The 16,362-nt window shown below is 33.4% G+C and overlaps 1 protein-coding gene across 1 annotated transcript in view; it reads right to left on the minus strand.

Annotated features, from left to right (window-relative positions):
• The window catches only part of LOC143230463 (sushi, von Willebrand factor type A, EGF and pentraxin domain-containing protein 1-like), a 126,664-nt gene that overhangs the window by 67,129 nt on the left and 43,173 nt on the right, over positions 1–16,362 (minus strand). Inside the window, exons 3-4 of the mRNA XM_076464066.1 lie at positions 997–1,055; positions 84–293 (exon numbers count right to left, since the gene is read on the minus strand). Of these exons, the coding sequence (XP_076320181.1) occupies positions 84–293; positions 997–1,055 (269 nt within the window). The remainder of the gene's footprint in view (positions 1–83; positions 294–996; positions 1,056–16,362) is intronic.

Here is a 16,362-nt window from a genome sequence, read left to right on the forward strand (position 1 = left end):
ACAGATTAAGTAGTATAATATCTGAGTGTTTCTCATTATCATAACTCATTCACGATATATACACTATCCATAATTTAACGTACCACAACACCCTCTAGTGACAATTCGTACCACTTTGATCTCATATCCTTGTAGTAAGTCAACCTGCCACCAAGGAGACATGTCCTTTCTCGTTTCAGTGCAATACTTGCTATCGTGCACAGCTGTTGCGTTTCCATCATTAGCATTTTTAGCATTTCCTTCCCTTGTGGTACTTGACTGGTGAGTGGGCTTGCCATAAGCAACATTTACAGCTAAACATTTGCAATATAAAAGAAAAAAGTTAAATAACATTAAACATGAAAACAATTACACTAATTAAAGAACTGAAAAACTAGTGCGAATTATTTTGATAAAGTAGAATTAAAATTAAAATTTTGTTTCGTGATACTTTTATTGTTAACTCTAATTATTACCCATTGGAAAACACTGTTCTAAGTTACTATTGTACAACTCAGTAGTAATATTTTAATTTACCTCTTTTTTCCTTTTTTGAGACATTCGCATTTCCTAAGCAAAGGGTAGTGTTTAATAGCATCAAAGCAATGTTACCACATTATATACAGATTTTTGTTAAATTAAAATAGAAATATATCTTGTATTAATACAAGATATATTTATATGTAAATTTTATGAAATTTTAATTTCATAATTCAAGTTAAACATTGAAGTTTATATACCTATGCAATAGTAAAGGAAATTAATCTTATCAAGATATACAGGATAATTCACTACAAGATAAACAATTTTAAATAAATATCAGTTTGGTTTTTAATTCTAGCCGGGCAGTACCATCTAAAATAATGAAACTTATGAAGAAATTGATACAATCACTACGTATTTAATGTATAAAAGTTTGATTTTAATACCAGATAAGTAACGTTGTAAAGCACTAGAGTAAAATCATATAATCCATACGCGAAACTGATATTGCTAATAAAATTAAAATACACATACCGCAGTAAGGAAGGTCCCCACTCCATTTACCTTTGTCAGTACAAACTGAACTTGAGTCACTAAAAAGTTAAATAAACCAACATAATTTTATTCAGATATTTTTATTTTTAATAAAAACCTCCTTGACATACGAAAAAACTGATGTGAAATGGTTTTGAAATATATGATGATGTTCTTATTAAATCTCATTCTAATTTCTTTAAAATGTTTCATCCAGAGTACCGTTTTAACTTTCTTTGTCAAACAAAAGTTTAATTTATCCTTATAACAGAGAAATAAATGTAATCTTAAGCAATCACTGCTTTGGAATCTTACAGCATTTTACTTAAATACACTAGTAAAGTTCATTGGAATATTTAAGATGTTTGATTTTTAGAACAAAGCCATATGGAGCTTTCTCTTGTGTCCACCATGGAGAATCAAACGATGAATTGTAATGTTTCAAGTCTGCAGCCTTATTATCGCTGTCTCACCAGGGAACAAAATATTTAATAAGGACAGTCAGTTAATAAACTAATATATCAGTTTATAAACGTGCTTTAGTGATGAATGCCAGTCGTACGTAATCATTTAAAAAAATCAAAACTCAGAAACTGTTTGATAAACAGTACTATCAGTTTAACAATATAATAAATATAAATTATAAAAGAATTACTGCATGAAAATTATATTAAGTTGTTTCTTTTTGTTATACAACGAAGATTCTGTTGTATTTCTTCAGAGAAGACCAAATGTCATGTGAAAAGGGGTTTAATGAAATGAATAGGTTGTAGAAGAAGATATTCGCGATGAGGTTTTATCATATACTTAAAGCCAAAACAGAAAAACTGAATATATGGTACACCATTGTACTGTGTTAACACAATATGTATTTATTTGAGTCATACCATTTACATAAATACAGCATTGAAACCGAATTCTATACCCAGTGATAAATTATTCCATTTATTTCCGTTCTACTTGGTGATTCAGGTCCACATTATACTTCAAAATCTCGAAGATGTTTTTAACACTTAAAAAAGTACCCGAAAATTCCAGAAAACTAAGAACGAATTAAATTGAAGATTTTAGTGCTACCAACTTGACTGGAAGAAGTAGCACTTTATCTTGACATCTCAACAAATAGCACTTTATCTTGACATCTCAATAAGTAGGACTTTATTTTGACATCTCAGCAACAGCAGTAGAGTTACGAAATGACGGCTAAAGTCAACGTAAAAGAACTAACGTGGTGTTTGAGAAACAAACAAAGCAAAAAAACAACAACATGAAAAGTTACCTTTTATTACTTTGAAAGCACACCGGTTTTAGGGAATTTTAAAAGTGGGATACACAATAATATTATATAAAGAACAATATCATTATTGGGTATTTATTTATTGTAAAATTATGTTATTTACGTATTTTACTTGTTATTTCTGACACCAGGCTGAAGGGGCAAGCATATTTGATGATGGAATTCGAAATCTTGAGTGTAGATTGCGAATCTAACATCCTTCCTTCTAGATTATGCCTATTCTGTCGTACAGAACAGATATTTTTGCCTATTGGCGTCACTTTTTTTATTGGTCCATCGTATAGAAATTTGTATCATGAAGTACTTTTGTGGTTCTCAGATAAGATTTATTTCAACTTTCGAGGAAGGCGTCTCTGATCGGAGAAAAACCAGGATACGCAGCGGAAGCCCAGTTTTTGTATTACATTCTTTTCCTTGCTGAATTCACATATTTTATTTTATCTTTGTTTTCTAAGTGTCAAGTTAATTCTGTTTTATTTTAATTTCGTCCTCCCAACCTGAACACAATAAACGGTTCTTCGTTATTTTTGTCAAACTGCTCAATTCTTATCTTCCACACTTGTTCTCACACTAATATTCCATCCAGTCAAATTTTCCGGCAAACTGTTATGAGAATAATCACAGATGTACAATTCTCTTGTTTCTAAAAGTGTAGACATAAAAAGAAAGAGGACTATTTCCATGATAGTTTACTGATATCCAAACGTTACGTATTTTCTACTTATTTACAGGACTCATATTCTGATTCTACTAATACTTTATTGACAGTGTCAAGTTTTATCCTGCATAATAACCGTCACATACTGAATATCATAACACAAAGTCCTGAGTTATAATGGCGTAAGAAATGATTTACACTTGTAACTGATAAAGAAAAGTACATTAATGGAGGTTTACATAGTCTAATTGCTCAAAAAAAAAAGGAAGCGTATCACCTTAGACCTGCTTCAGTAAACTTCTACTTATGCTAATATGAATGAAATTCTGATGGAACTCAGCACTCATATTCATTTATTTATTGGTTTTTTCTTGAATATCAAGTGCATTAGCATTTCTTATTGTAAAATTGGTGCTGACTTCCATTTTTCATTATTAATTTGCTTTTCTTGGCAGCGCAATTTGAATAGTGCACAAAAATGTATCATTAACTTGCGGAAAACTTGGTACACCGTTTGCCATGAGTACATGCCTTGGTAAAGTAAACACCTATACTTATTTTTAAGGATGATTTCAGGACTAAATGTCACTGAAGTAAGGTTTAAAAAATAGAATCAGAGTTGACATAACGTAACTAAAGCCGATTTTTTTAAACTACTATAATATCCTGCACACTTAATATTTGAGTCCCTAACTTTTAGTGTGGCCTTAGCATGGAGTCACAACTATTTGGTAGGAATACCGGCATTGCTCGCTCAATCTTTATTATAGCTGTTCTTGTATATTGTTAAAGGCGTGTTCACTTATATACCTATTATAATATTCCTTTTTTCTATCAAGAAAACCAGCGCTGAATAGATCAGTGTTGTTAAAAAGTTAATTAAAGTTAACAATTATAGTACGTGTTGAAAGGGGTTATATAAGTTAGTGGGAATTTTTATATCAAGAAATAAACAACAATATGTATTTGAAAACTTTTCTGCTGCTATAAGGACCTTTCAGCAAATTTAACGCAAAATGATAAATTCCTTATTATGAAAAAGAGCATCATTGGAACACTTTCAAAATATACTGTACGACACGAATTTTCTCCTTTCTCTCTCGTATTATTGTCTCCCGCTGGGACAGCGGTAAGTTACGGATTTACAACGCTAATAACAGGGGTTCGATTCCCTTTAGTGGACACAGCAGATAGTCTGTTGTGGCTTTGCTATAAGAAAAACACACTCGTATTATTATTAATACATAGTTAAAGAAAGCTATTAACGTAGATCAAAACTAAATTATTCAATTGTCGAAGAGCAGAAGCTCAAGATGAACATGAGCTTAGTGACAGTGTAACAAAGCATTTTGGTAACGTAAAGATAGTTGGTACACTGAAGCACGTTTTTAAGCAATCAGCCAATACCTCGAGCCTGACCAGGAGAGGTATAGAAAGACATCTTCTCTTCCATCGATGAAGTTGGCAAATCTTCACTGTAAAAATCTATAGTTTGTCTGACATCAGAGATAGAAAGCTCTTGTATAAGTTTAAAAGGCATAAGTTTCTGAATTGATGCAAATTACTTTACAATTGGGTCAAACGTGGAGGAAAGATTACTGATAATGTGGTCAACAAAAGGAATGGTTACTGTTTCCTCAAAGTGTTCCTCCACGGAACTATATTCTGCACTTGCACGTTGGATTTGTCGTTGACTAGCTCGTGGTATTCATACTAACATTAGAATTGTTTGCAACATTACTGCTACTTGAAGATAAGTTGCGACTAACGATCTATGTTCACTCTAGCTAATTCGGTTCTTTACAACACTGCTATATTATTGAAATACCAGAAACAAAAATATGGGATTCAGCTAAACCCCACCCCACTTACGTACAAACGTGTAGAACTTACGCCAAAGAGATAACTATATCTGAAATGAGGAATGGACTGGATAATGTAATACGGACAAGAAAAAGCATTATATAAGACCTAGAATTTCTTGCAAGCATAGGTGAGAGCAATGTTTAAGTTCTTTATCTGTCCGGTTTTCCTATACAACAACAATTATCAGTTGCCACTTCCTGCGTACTGAAGTGCAGGAGGTTGAGAGATATCATGGTGGCTTTCGGCAGCTCAAACGTCACGAGACTTAGCAGGATAGTCAGTATTAGATATCAAGGTGCTAGATAATGATCCCAGGCATCAATAGGTACTGGTTTGACTGAGGAGACATGCGATGGATGAAGATATGCCATGCAGGTAGCATCTTATCATCCTAGAGAACTTGGGGTTAGTTTGGAGCTTTACAAGTCGGCAAGGGATACTGATGATGTCATGATATCGTGTACAGTGGTGAAGAATTAGAGGAGATGTGATGGTAAGGTATGTTCTCACGGGTTGTAAGACAACTGCCTCCGTAGGAATAATTCCTCCCCGAATAACTGTTCCACACACCACTATCTTCTTATATGAGGGTAACTGGTAACTGACTAAAGTAGAAAAAATAGCACATATTTCTTATACTTTTTAAAAGAACAAATTATCTAAAACTGTTTAACCCTCTCGCACCGGAAATTATTTATTACGCATATCCCAAGGTTTCAGCTACTTTTTTTTTTTAATAAACGAAATTTAACATGAAACGTATTATTTTCTGCCACTTAAATAATCCTACATAATTAATTATTCTATGAAATGCAAGAAACGTGCACTCAAATTACTCAGGGCCTGAGTTAGACTGTCTCAATGAATCAATAAAACTAATTTATTAAAAGTTCTACATTTTTTGTGTATGAAGTACTTTTAATGTTTACCGAATACTTGCCAAATTTCGTTAAAGTACACGTAAAAAATTTGAAATTATAGTAAGCATTAATAGGGTTAATGAACTGGTTAGGTCCGGTATGGCCAGGTGATCAAGGCGCTCGACTAGTAATATGAAGATCGCGCGTTCAAATCCCCGTCACGCCAAACATGCTCGCTCTTTCAGCCGTGGGGGCTAGAATGTGACGATCAATCCCACTATTAGTTGATAAAAAGTAGCCCAAGAGTTGGCGATGGTGATAACTAGCTGCCTTCCCCTAGTGTTAAACTAGTGACTGCTAGCGCAGATAGCCCTCGTGTAGCTTTGCGCGAAATTCGAAACAAACAATTAACTGGTCACCGACTTAGTGGCTATTCTTATCTTATCTCCAAATAAAACTAAAAACAAAAACACTTTCAGTTATTTAAATGAATGAGTTTGATCTCATGACCGACTTTGGTTGTTGCATGAGTCAGTTTGCACATAACTTTACTGTGACTGTTCCAGAGAACCACATATTTGGCATAACATTTTATGTGCTGACAATAACACGTTGTGACAAGATTGAATTTGTAGTGGATAATGATGCAGCTAGAACCTTACGTGACATTGTCATGTAGTAGGCGCTTTGTATAAACCAACCACTTTGGTCAGTTAAGAAGATCTAGATATGAGTAGACAGGCAGAAATACCATGCTAAATGAAAGTACTTGTCTCTGCTTTGGCCTCAATTATTAGTACTTTAGGTATGGATCTACTGTAGGAACTGTCATCCAGTATTTCTTGTGGAATGAGTGAATGGGAGTTCTACAACAAAAACCATATGGTGCTTGCCAGACTGGACACCCGTGAGTCGTGGATCTCATGCATGCACCTTAAAAAACGTGTGGTAATTTCCCCCCTCCCCCAATGTGGAAGAAGTATTCATGTTGTACTATGAATGCAGTATAGTGTGTTGTTGCCTTCTCATGCAGTGATATAACTTACACATGAAACACTAATTTTGTCTGGATGCAATTGCTGAAACAGTAATATATATAAACACAGGTGAGTCTGTAATTATGGTCATTTGATTATTCAACTTGTAGTTAAAATGTTCATAAGAACAGTAACATAGAGAAGAGGTGATGCAAACAAACCAAGTATCTAACGTTTCGGCCATTGTATCACATCTGGAAATGAATGTACAATGTTCAGTGCAGCTTAAGTCTCTAGCTGAGGATTTGAAAACAATATGAACTTGGGACACATATTTGAAGTCAGCAAATTGTTCGGGGAGTTTGCTGACGTGTTTGAAGGTCATTATGGCTGTTTGGGTTAGATATCCATCACATATTATCGTATAGAGACAGATGATGCCATCTGATATATCAAATACTGTGCAGGTTTATTTGGACAAACAGAAAGATGGCATATATTAAACTAAGCAAAAACTGAAAGACTGGATAGTAAAATATCCAGAGAATGTATGGTCACCTTTAGTGGTGATTGTCAGAATGAAGCAACACCACGATTCGAGTTAAACTTGGACTGGTGTACACGTTAATGTGTCTCAACATCTTTCCTTCACTGCACACAAAGGGATGACTGGATGTTTTTTTTAGAAAATACCTGTTGTTTCAGTATCCCATGTATATCTTCTAGATATTGAAAAGTCAAACTGAACAACAAAAGTACGGCTAAAATGTTTGCAGCACTCAAGAACATCTGTATGAATTCCTTGTCTTCCCACGTGCTTGTTACCTTCACAAGGTAAATGGAGCTTACACTTAAAGGACTGTAATAGAAATATCTAATCTATGAAGATGAGTTCCTGAGAACCTGAGAATGATATCTCAGTGCATCAGAGATGAAAGCTTAAAACTTAAACCATGAATATGTGCATATACATGCAAAAGTGCAGTTTCTTGATCACAATGTTGGTAATGATGGAGTATTCACCACAGATAGCATATATTGCAAGTACATTTTAGTGAATTAATATCTGATGGTGGATTTGTAAAAGTGACAACAAAAGTATGTTTTTCACATATCTATACAAGATTTTGTATAATTATGTACATAAATGTGATATTTTCATAATACATACTAATAAAGATACTTTAGTTTCAAATACATTCAAATACATGAGAGGTGATACATTTGATGGACAAATGCAGTGATTACTTTAGAGATAGAAAACAGTGTTTTCTGTTTTCTTAATGCAGGAAAGAATACGTGTAGTTTAATCGTGAACTGAAATATTCATAAACATGTAATTTCTTACCGAGAGAAAGACAGGAGGTTGCTATAAAATCTCCACCATACCATGGTGAACACACCGTTTTCCTTAGCGGTGTGAATGAATATCTTTCTGCTTTGGTAAATATGATATTCATAAATTGTGCAACTCAGGCTTTAAAAGATGAAATAATGACACATTTTCATTCGAAAATAATGACACATAGAGAAACATGATTTATAAATATGTTTGACTTGTACTATCCAGCAATTTCCAAACATTGTTTTTTTTCTATCTCGAAATCATATCAGCCAGGGAAGTGAAGGCGTTTGACTCGTAATCTGAGGGTCACGGGTTCGAATCCCTGTCGCAAAAACCTTCTCGCCCTTTCAGCCGTGAGAGCGTTATAATGTGACGGTCAATTCTACTATTCGTTGGTTAAACAGTAGCCCAAGAGTTGGCAGTGGGTGGTGATGACTAGCTGCCTTCCCTCTAGTCTTACACTGCTAAGTTAGGGACGGCTAGCGCAGATAGCCATCGTGTAGCTTTGCGTGAAATTCCAAAACAAACAAACATTTATATCAGCCAAGATAGTTGTAATTTATTACTTTTGTACTAACTAAATTTCACTGAAAATATTATATCATAATTTTTGTTTTAACTTAAGGAACATAATTCTGGATTTAATTGTGAAACCAAACATAATTGTACTTTATTTATTCATGTTATGCTTACCGTGTACCACAAGGCAGGATTGGGGTTGTGAAGACATGTTATGAAACTTTAAATATTATAAACTTTTGTCATTGTTTGCAAAGTAGCTTGCATAATTTTGGTTTGCAGTACAAATTATTTTTTTTTGGTAATGGACCTTAATGGTGGGTACTAATAGTTGAACCTGCTGACTAGAGACTAACTCTTGAGGCCAGCACAATAAGAAGTCTGGTTTTGACTGTGTAATTACTATATTAAATAGCAGCTTGAGATAAACGTGTCCTGGCATCACAGTAATGAATGTATTTGCTAATGGAGAACACAGCATGTGTTACACATAATATCCTGGTGGCATTTATCAAGAAAGGGTCAGATCGTGACAGATTTGTTAGAAACTAATATCAGTGGTGTATAATTTAACCACAACATACTAAGCTTGACATTAATATATAAACTAAAAAATATTCGTAAACAGTATCATAGTGTATTTGGAAGTTTTGTTAACAAATATTTCGGTACGTATACTAAATATATTATTAGTCTGTGATGAGAAGTAGTTTCATACAAGATATTCACAAAACTCTGATGATTTTTACACATATAATAGTTTAAATGAAAGATAATTAATGTAAATACGATCGAGCGGGCCGGTTCGACTGTGTATGGCGAAATAGACTTTGTCCACTTAGAAGTGGCCTTTATCATGTATGTCAATATAGCTTTAAATCTGCATTCACTGCTTCAGAAACATTATATTTGCTAAGACGGCTACCTAGAAGTAGAGCAGTGTCGAAATTTGACTGAACTCACACAGAACTGAATTTTATACCTCTTTAGCAGCTTTCAATGGCAAAGAATTATAGCTGCAAAGTTTTAAGAGTTTTATTTGTTTGGTATGATGTAAATTGAATAATCTATAGAATATGGTAAATATGCTATTTTAGTATTAGTAACTAACTGATTAAAGAATAATACGTAACGACTCTTAAGACAGTGATAGCATCTTCTTTCTGACCATTGATGATGTCATTGAGGCAATCATGTTATCATCGTTCGCTCACAGCAAAAGTGACTGCATGATCTTTGATCAAGTTTGTGTGGATCTATGCATTAGTTTAAATGTCTTGTAAACGTTTAATAGAGACATTGTAGTTTTTAATAGAAACGTTTTTAGTTGTAGCAAAATTAATTAGGAAGCTTGTAATGTAATCAAATCTAGTCGTATAATTCACGTATTTTTAATCTTAAAAAACAATTGCAAGGTTTGTAACACTTGAAATTCTTTTTTGAGGAGATGCCAACAGTCTCAAGATATTTTAAACAGTTATTTGTTTTGTGCTTAATTGTTTTGACATTGATTGTAAGTATAATAAATCCTGATGGAAATATTTTTGCAAATAGAATTCTTGTTCTGTCTTTGATTTAAAATAAACTTGTCACTGCTGGTAGATAAATCAGAACACCCCGCTTTCAATTATTTGAACTTTTCATTTGAAATATAGCAAGAATGTTTCGAAACATTAAGTAATTAAAATATAAATAAAATATCACATATTTAAGTAGAAACGATCTTTAATTTTGTTATAAGTCAACTGACACAGTCTGACAGTATATCAGGCATTGTATACAACAACTGTGCCATACCTTTCAGATATTGAGAATGTATAGTTAATGTTTTGTATGAACATGTAATGAACTTACCTAGATAGTTACAATGGTTCACCATTGATATTTCCGTTTTAAAAATATACACTTTAATTAAGTAAAACAAAAATGTATTTAACCGACATGCATCACTATATATTTACATTGGACCATTTATTTTAAACATATTGTAAATACATAGATAGCAACAATGTGTTATATTTAACTTTTATTTTAATAAAAGTTTTCTGTAAACAAAAATGTCGGACGCTTAATAAAAACTTTAATTTAACTCTGAGTAAAATGAAATGCTCTGACAGTTTTTCAGACACATTATACAATAATCTATGTTAATTAATAAACTAATCATTTAAACATTACATAAACACTTAAATTTCAGTAATTAAAGTATAATGCACATACGTAGAGTCCATTAACAGATAGTGTGTATTATAATTAGGGTCTAATCAAATGCAGTTAGTGATCTGTAAAAGTGAATATCAATGATTATAGTAACCGATGCTTTTTGTTACAAACACAGAATTATTATCAAATCACTAAATTATTGTGCTAGCTCGTCGGTGATTACAAGATAGACTTTGTCATTCTAATCTTGTGTTTTTTTTTTTTTAATTTTGTATATTTTCTTAACCAAGATGGTCTGTAGCCTTAAATATGAAACACTTCAGACTATCGTGATTTATTTATATTTCTTCAAAATCTGCTCTACTACTACATTTCAACACAGTACTTTACTTTGCAAATGAGATAGTTTTGGTCAACTCAGACTTAACCTTTTGGAAATATCTTGCAGCCATACACTACATGTGTGACCACGTAACACACTCCAAATTAGACAGGACCACACAATTTTTGTCAGACCTTTATCATTCTTAAACCTCTGTTTCCAGATTGTATGCGTGTGATTTGCTATTAGCGTCTTGTTTAACTTTAGACAGTCTGAAAGTTCGGTGGTAAATAATCAGTTATATTATAATAACTTTCTCGTTTGAATAATGTGAATGATTTCTGAAATATTGTAAGAAGTTATGCATTTAGTAATTTCACTGTCGGATAAAATTTGTCCAAATTGTGTGAAGGTCAATACTGATATTTCTTTACGTTTTTAAATGATTCCACCTTCTAGAAGTTCAGACTTCTTTCTGTGTTTGCTTTTAATATCTGCACTAGCCGTCCCTAATTTAGCAATGTAAGACTAGAGGGAAGGCAGCTAGTCAATACCACCAACCGCCAACTCTTGGGCTACTCTTTTACCAACAATGAGTAGGATTGACCTCACATTATAATGCCCCCACGGTTGAAAGGGCGAGAATATTTGATGTGACGGGGATTTGAAGCTGCTATCTTCAGATTACGAGTCGAGTGCCTTAACCACCTGTCCATGTCGAAGCTGTATCTTTATGATACAGATCGAGCTCAGATCGAAACTTAGTATAATATACGTGATTGCTTATTTGGATTGTAAACACACTGGATTTATAAAACGTGAATGGAAAAGTATTTATCATCTTTTATCACAAGAAACTTGAAAGAACCAAATAGAATTTCTAGGTTGTTTGTACATTTTATATGTACAGTCAAAATACCTATTGTTGACGAGTTTCCTGTCACTGTATCTATAATATTGTTTTATTTACACGATCATATGAGCAAACATTTCTATATTTCCTGTTGTATAACATAAGTCTTGATTTCTATACTGAAGGTCAGTTTTAAACTGTAAGTAAAGTGCCCGGCTGAATTAGTTTTCAATTTTTTTTAAATAATTTCTACAATAAAGCAAATTTGATTTATTTGTATCAAGTGAATATCAATTAGAGTTTATCATTATCGTTTGAAAACCACTGTTCTACTGCGACTAAGAGTTGCTAAATGCTGCATTTAAGTCTTTCAAACCGGTATTACATAAACATAAATAAAGCGTGTGAATAAATATTCCCAATATGACCATAAACGACATCACTGATCAAAATCTTAATGTATATAACTTTATCAGTTCTTTAGCAGACATCTTCGAAGACACATAAACGAGGATAAAACACTGTATAACTTATATATGTAAAATGTAGGAAGAAAAGATGTTTTCCAATTTATTTACAACCTTCCGGGTTCACACGAATTAGTGTGAAACTGGTCGTGGCTATAATAAGGGGCAAACAATAGAGACACCTACGAGCAAACTCCTTCCATAAAAGTAATGGCAAGGTCCAACTAGGTTATGTATCGCGATAATCAGTTGTAGTTTAGATGTAGTTCAGTTTATTTTTAGCTAATTGTATCTTATGTGGGACAAACTGCGGGGGAAGTTAACAGTTGGATTATTTCCTCTTGCTGAGGCCCTGCATGGCTAGATGGTTAGGGCGCTCCACTTGTAATCGGAGGGTTGCGGTATCGCATCCCCGTTACACCAAGCACACTTGCCTTTTCAGCCCTAGGGGCGTTCGTAAAACAGTAGCCCAAGAGTTGGCGATAGGTGGTGATGAGTAGCTGTCTTCTTTCTAGTCTCACACTGCTAAATTAGGGACGGCTAGCACAAATGGACCTCGTGGAGCTTAGTGCGAAATTAAAAAAAAAACCTTTTGCTAGAGTAACTATTTTTATTAGTTATTAAACTTTCACTTCTTTTATCAAATACTTTTTGACAGAATGTCATTTTTCTTACGAGTTTCTATCAAGTTAATTTTGTATGTTATTCATGCTAAAAAAATTATCCCTGTGGTGGATGTAGTAAAGACAGCCCAATGTGTAGTTTTTACACATGTTTATTCATAAAGTAAAAAATAAAACAACATATTCTCTATCGCATTATAAATCCATTAAATAGTCAAATTGTTTTATTTTGATTCCTGAAATAAGGTAAAGTTGTCACAAGTAGCAGTGGATTCCGCTCTTAACTGTATTGGTAGGTTTTGTTTTACAGTCGTCAGCAACCCCAGATAATTTGTTTAATATTGATGTTGCTGAATTGTTTCGTTTCCCTGTTTCTAATATCTTGCTTTTATTTTATTGTTTGTTTGTTTTTCTGTTTAGCAAAGCTACATCGGGCTATCTGCTGAGTTCACAGAGGGAAATCGAACCCCTGATTTTAGCGTTGTAAATCCGTAGACAGCGGGGGACTCTTTTATTATATATATTTGTTTGTTTGGTTTTGAATTTCGCGCAAAGCTACACAAGGGTTATTTGCGCTAGCCGTCCCTAATTTAGCAGTGTAAAACTAGAGGGAAGGCAGCTAACCAGCACCACCCACTGTCAACTCTTGGGCTACTCTTTTACCAACGAATAGTGGGATTGGCCGTCACATTATTACGTTCCCTCTGCTGAAAGTGCAAGCATGTTTGGTGCGACGGGGATTCGAACCCGCGGTCCTCAGATTACGAGTCGAACGCCTTAACCTACCTGGCCATGCCGGGCCTGTTATATATACAGTAGCTTCAAACTATTATATTATTCACATTAATTGTCAATAGGCAGTCAAAATCAGCACTATCAATCAATAATGAACTTAATATGATAAAATTTCAATTTTTTTTTAAAGATAAAAACTCATCGCACTTTACAGTTCGCAATTCAAAGGTCATGATTAAGATTTTTTGTGGCAATAGCATCCAAAAGCATTGAATACATGAGTGTTATCTGTAATTGTTTTTTTAATACATTTGCGTTGGTTTTTGAAATACAATTATATTCTCTTTAATCTTCTTACAAGCCCTGGGGGCTCATTCCACTTTAAAAACCAGTACTCTGCTAGTACGAAGGTCATGCTCCATTTATTTAACGTAAGTCAGATGGGCGCAGCAGTGACATTTTTTTGGCTGGTTACGTACATGGTATATTTAATGCATGCAGCTAATGTAAGTTAATGGCTAGTAGTACACAAAAACTACATGTTTTGTTCATTAAAACCCCGTCGCATCAAACATGCTCCCCCTTTCAGCCGTGGGGGCATAATAATGTGGCGGTCTATCTTACAATTCGTTGGTAAAAGAGTAGCCCAAGAGTTGGTGGTGGGTGGTGATGACTAGTTGCCTTCCCTCTAGTCTTACACTGCTAAATTTGAGACGGCCAGCGCAGATAGCCCTCGAGTAGCTTTGTGGACAAACCAAACCAATTAAATATGCATATAACGTCATAAAGTACGTTTTTTTTCACATCTTTGAAATGTCTAGTCTATCAGAATTATGAGTTTATTATTAAGGCACTAGCCAAAACCTCCAATGTAACAACTTTGATACAATTTAAATGAAATTTGAACTACACTTTTATTAGCCGGTTTTAGGCAAAAAATGGTATCTTGACTTATTCATGTCATGTAGAAATTTAAGTTTCATAAAGTCACACACACGACGCTGGAGTACAACTGTACGTTCTTTACAGCTGAGTAAATCATGTTACAACGCAACCTACCATAAAATCTATCTGAAAATATGCTCAAGTTACGAAAGAATTGCAACCATAATATTTATATCCTACATTTGCTAAGTTATATTTTTTAATTCTCTGTTTTGTCACCCAGAAATTCTGCACTGTACTAGAATAAAATATAAATGTGATTTGACTGTCTCTCTTGTTACGCATTCATGGTCTCAACGTGCGAAAGATTATTTTTAATGTGTCTGATTCTGAGTTTTTACTAGTAGAAAATATCACAACTTAATAATATAATACCTATATGAGTTTTTAAAGTACTGTAGAAAACTTACATGATTTTTTCAATTTGTTGTGGGAAGAAGTGTACGTGCATTACTATCATTATTCGCATTCTGCATTAAAAAATCAACAATGTTATGTTCCTAAAACAGAATACTCCCTCCTGCTCAGTGCATATATATACAGATAACGTCTTTAAGTAAGTTTTTCTCACATCTTTGAATGGCCCGGCATGGCCAGGTGGTTAAGGCGCTCGACTCGTAATCGGAAGGTCGGAATCAAATCCCCATCACATCAAACATGCTTGCCTTTTCAGCCGTGCGGGTGTTATAATGTGACGGTCAATCTCATTATTTGTGAGTGAAAGAGCAGTCCAAGAGTTGGCAGTGATGACTAGTTGCCTTCCCTATAGTCTTAAGACTACTAAATTAAGTTTTGTACATCTTTGAAGTAATTGAAGTTCAAAACAATCGTATCTTAACTTAATCGTGTCAAGTTATGTAGAAACTTAAAAAGTTTGATAAAGTCATTTTCACGGCGTCGGAAGGGCTATAAAAGTGGGGAGGCAGCCGAACAAAAAACGCACGTTCTAAGTAATTTGTAATATCACAACTTAATAATACTTTGTTAAAGTACTGTAGAAAACTTATTTCGTTGTCGCTTTTTAACAAGAATTCTTCTGTATTTCTGACATTTGTACTGATGTGAAAAAGGTATTAAGCCTCAGATAATATTTTCTTGTTTAGAAGTCTGATTTACATATGTAAGAATTATAAAATAATTTTTCTCCGTTGTTAAATTTGCTTTAAAAATACATATATTCTGGTTAATCATAAATGACAACTAAAAATTGTCAAATATTGGTGAAATCATCAGTTTACTCATTCTAATAATAAAATGTACATATATATAAATGTGTAATCCGAGAATCAATTTATCCCATTCCAATTTCTAAGAGTGTCTCGAAACTTCATAAAGTTTCTGACGTCAAAAATTATAATTTTATATTAGAAACTCTACATAAGACCAACCCGGTGTGTGTAAGGGTTATGGAAAGTGAAGCATGTTTTGTTGAAATGCACTAATGTTGTCAAACAGTTTACAAAACAGTTTCATAAAAAGAAATATTAAACATTTCCTTAATGCTTAGCATAAAAATAAATAATGCTGAAACGCTTCACTCCTTTTTTAAAAAAAATATTGTACTCGCTTTAAGATAATTAATATTACATATACAAAAATAATTCTACTTATTCTACATAACAGAAACGTTTATGAGGGGTGTATAGAGTTAAACGTTAAATTGTCTGAAATTGGATTGCATATAAAAGTATATTTCTCTTTTGTGAAGCGTTTTAAATTAACTATGCCCATCAAAA

The sequence above is a fragment of the Tachypleus tridentatus genome, chromosome 10 (genome assembly GCF_004210375.1).
Source record: "Tachypleus tridentatus isolate NWPU-2018 chromosome 10, ASM421037v1, whole genome shotgun sequence".
NCBI classification, from domain to species: domain Eukaryota; kingdom Metazoa; phylum Arthropoda; class Merostomata; order Xiphosura; family Limulidae; genus Tachypleus; species Tachypleus tridentatus.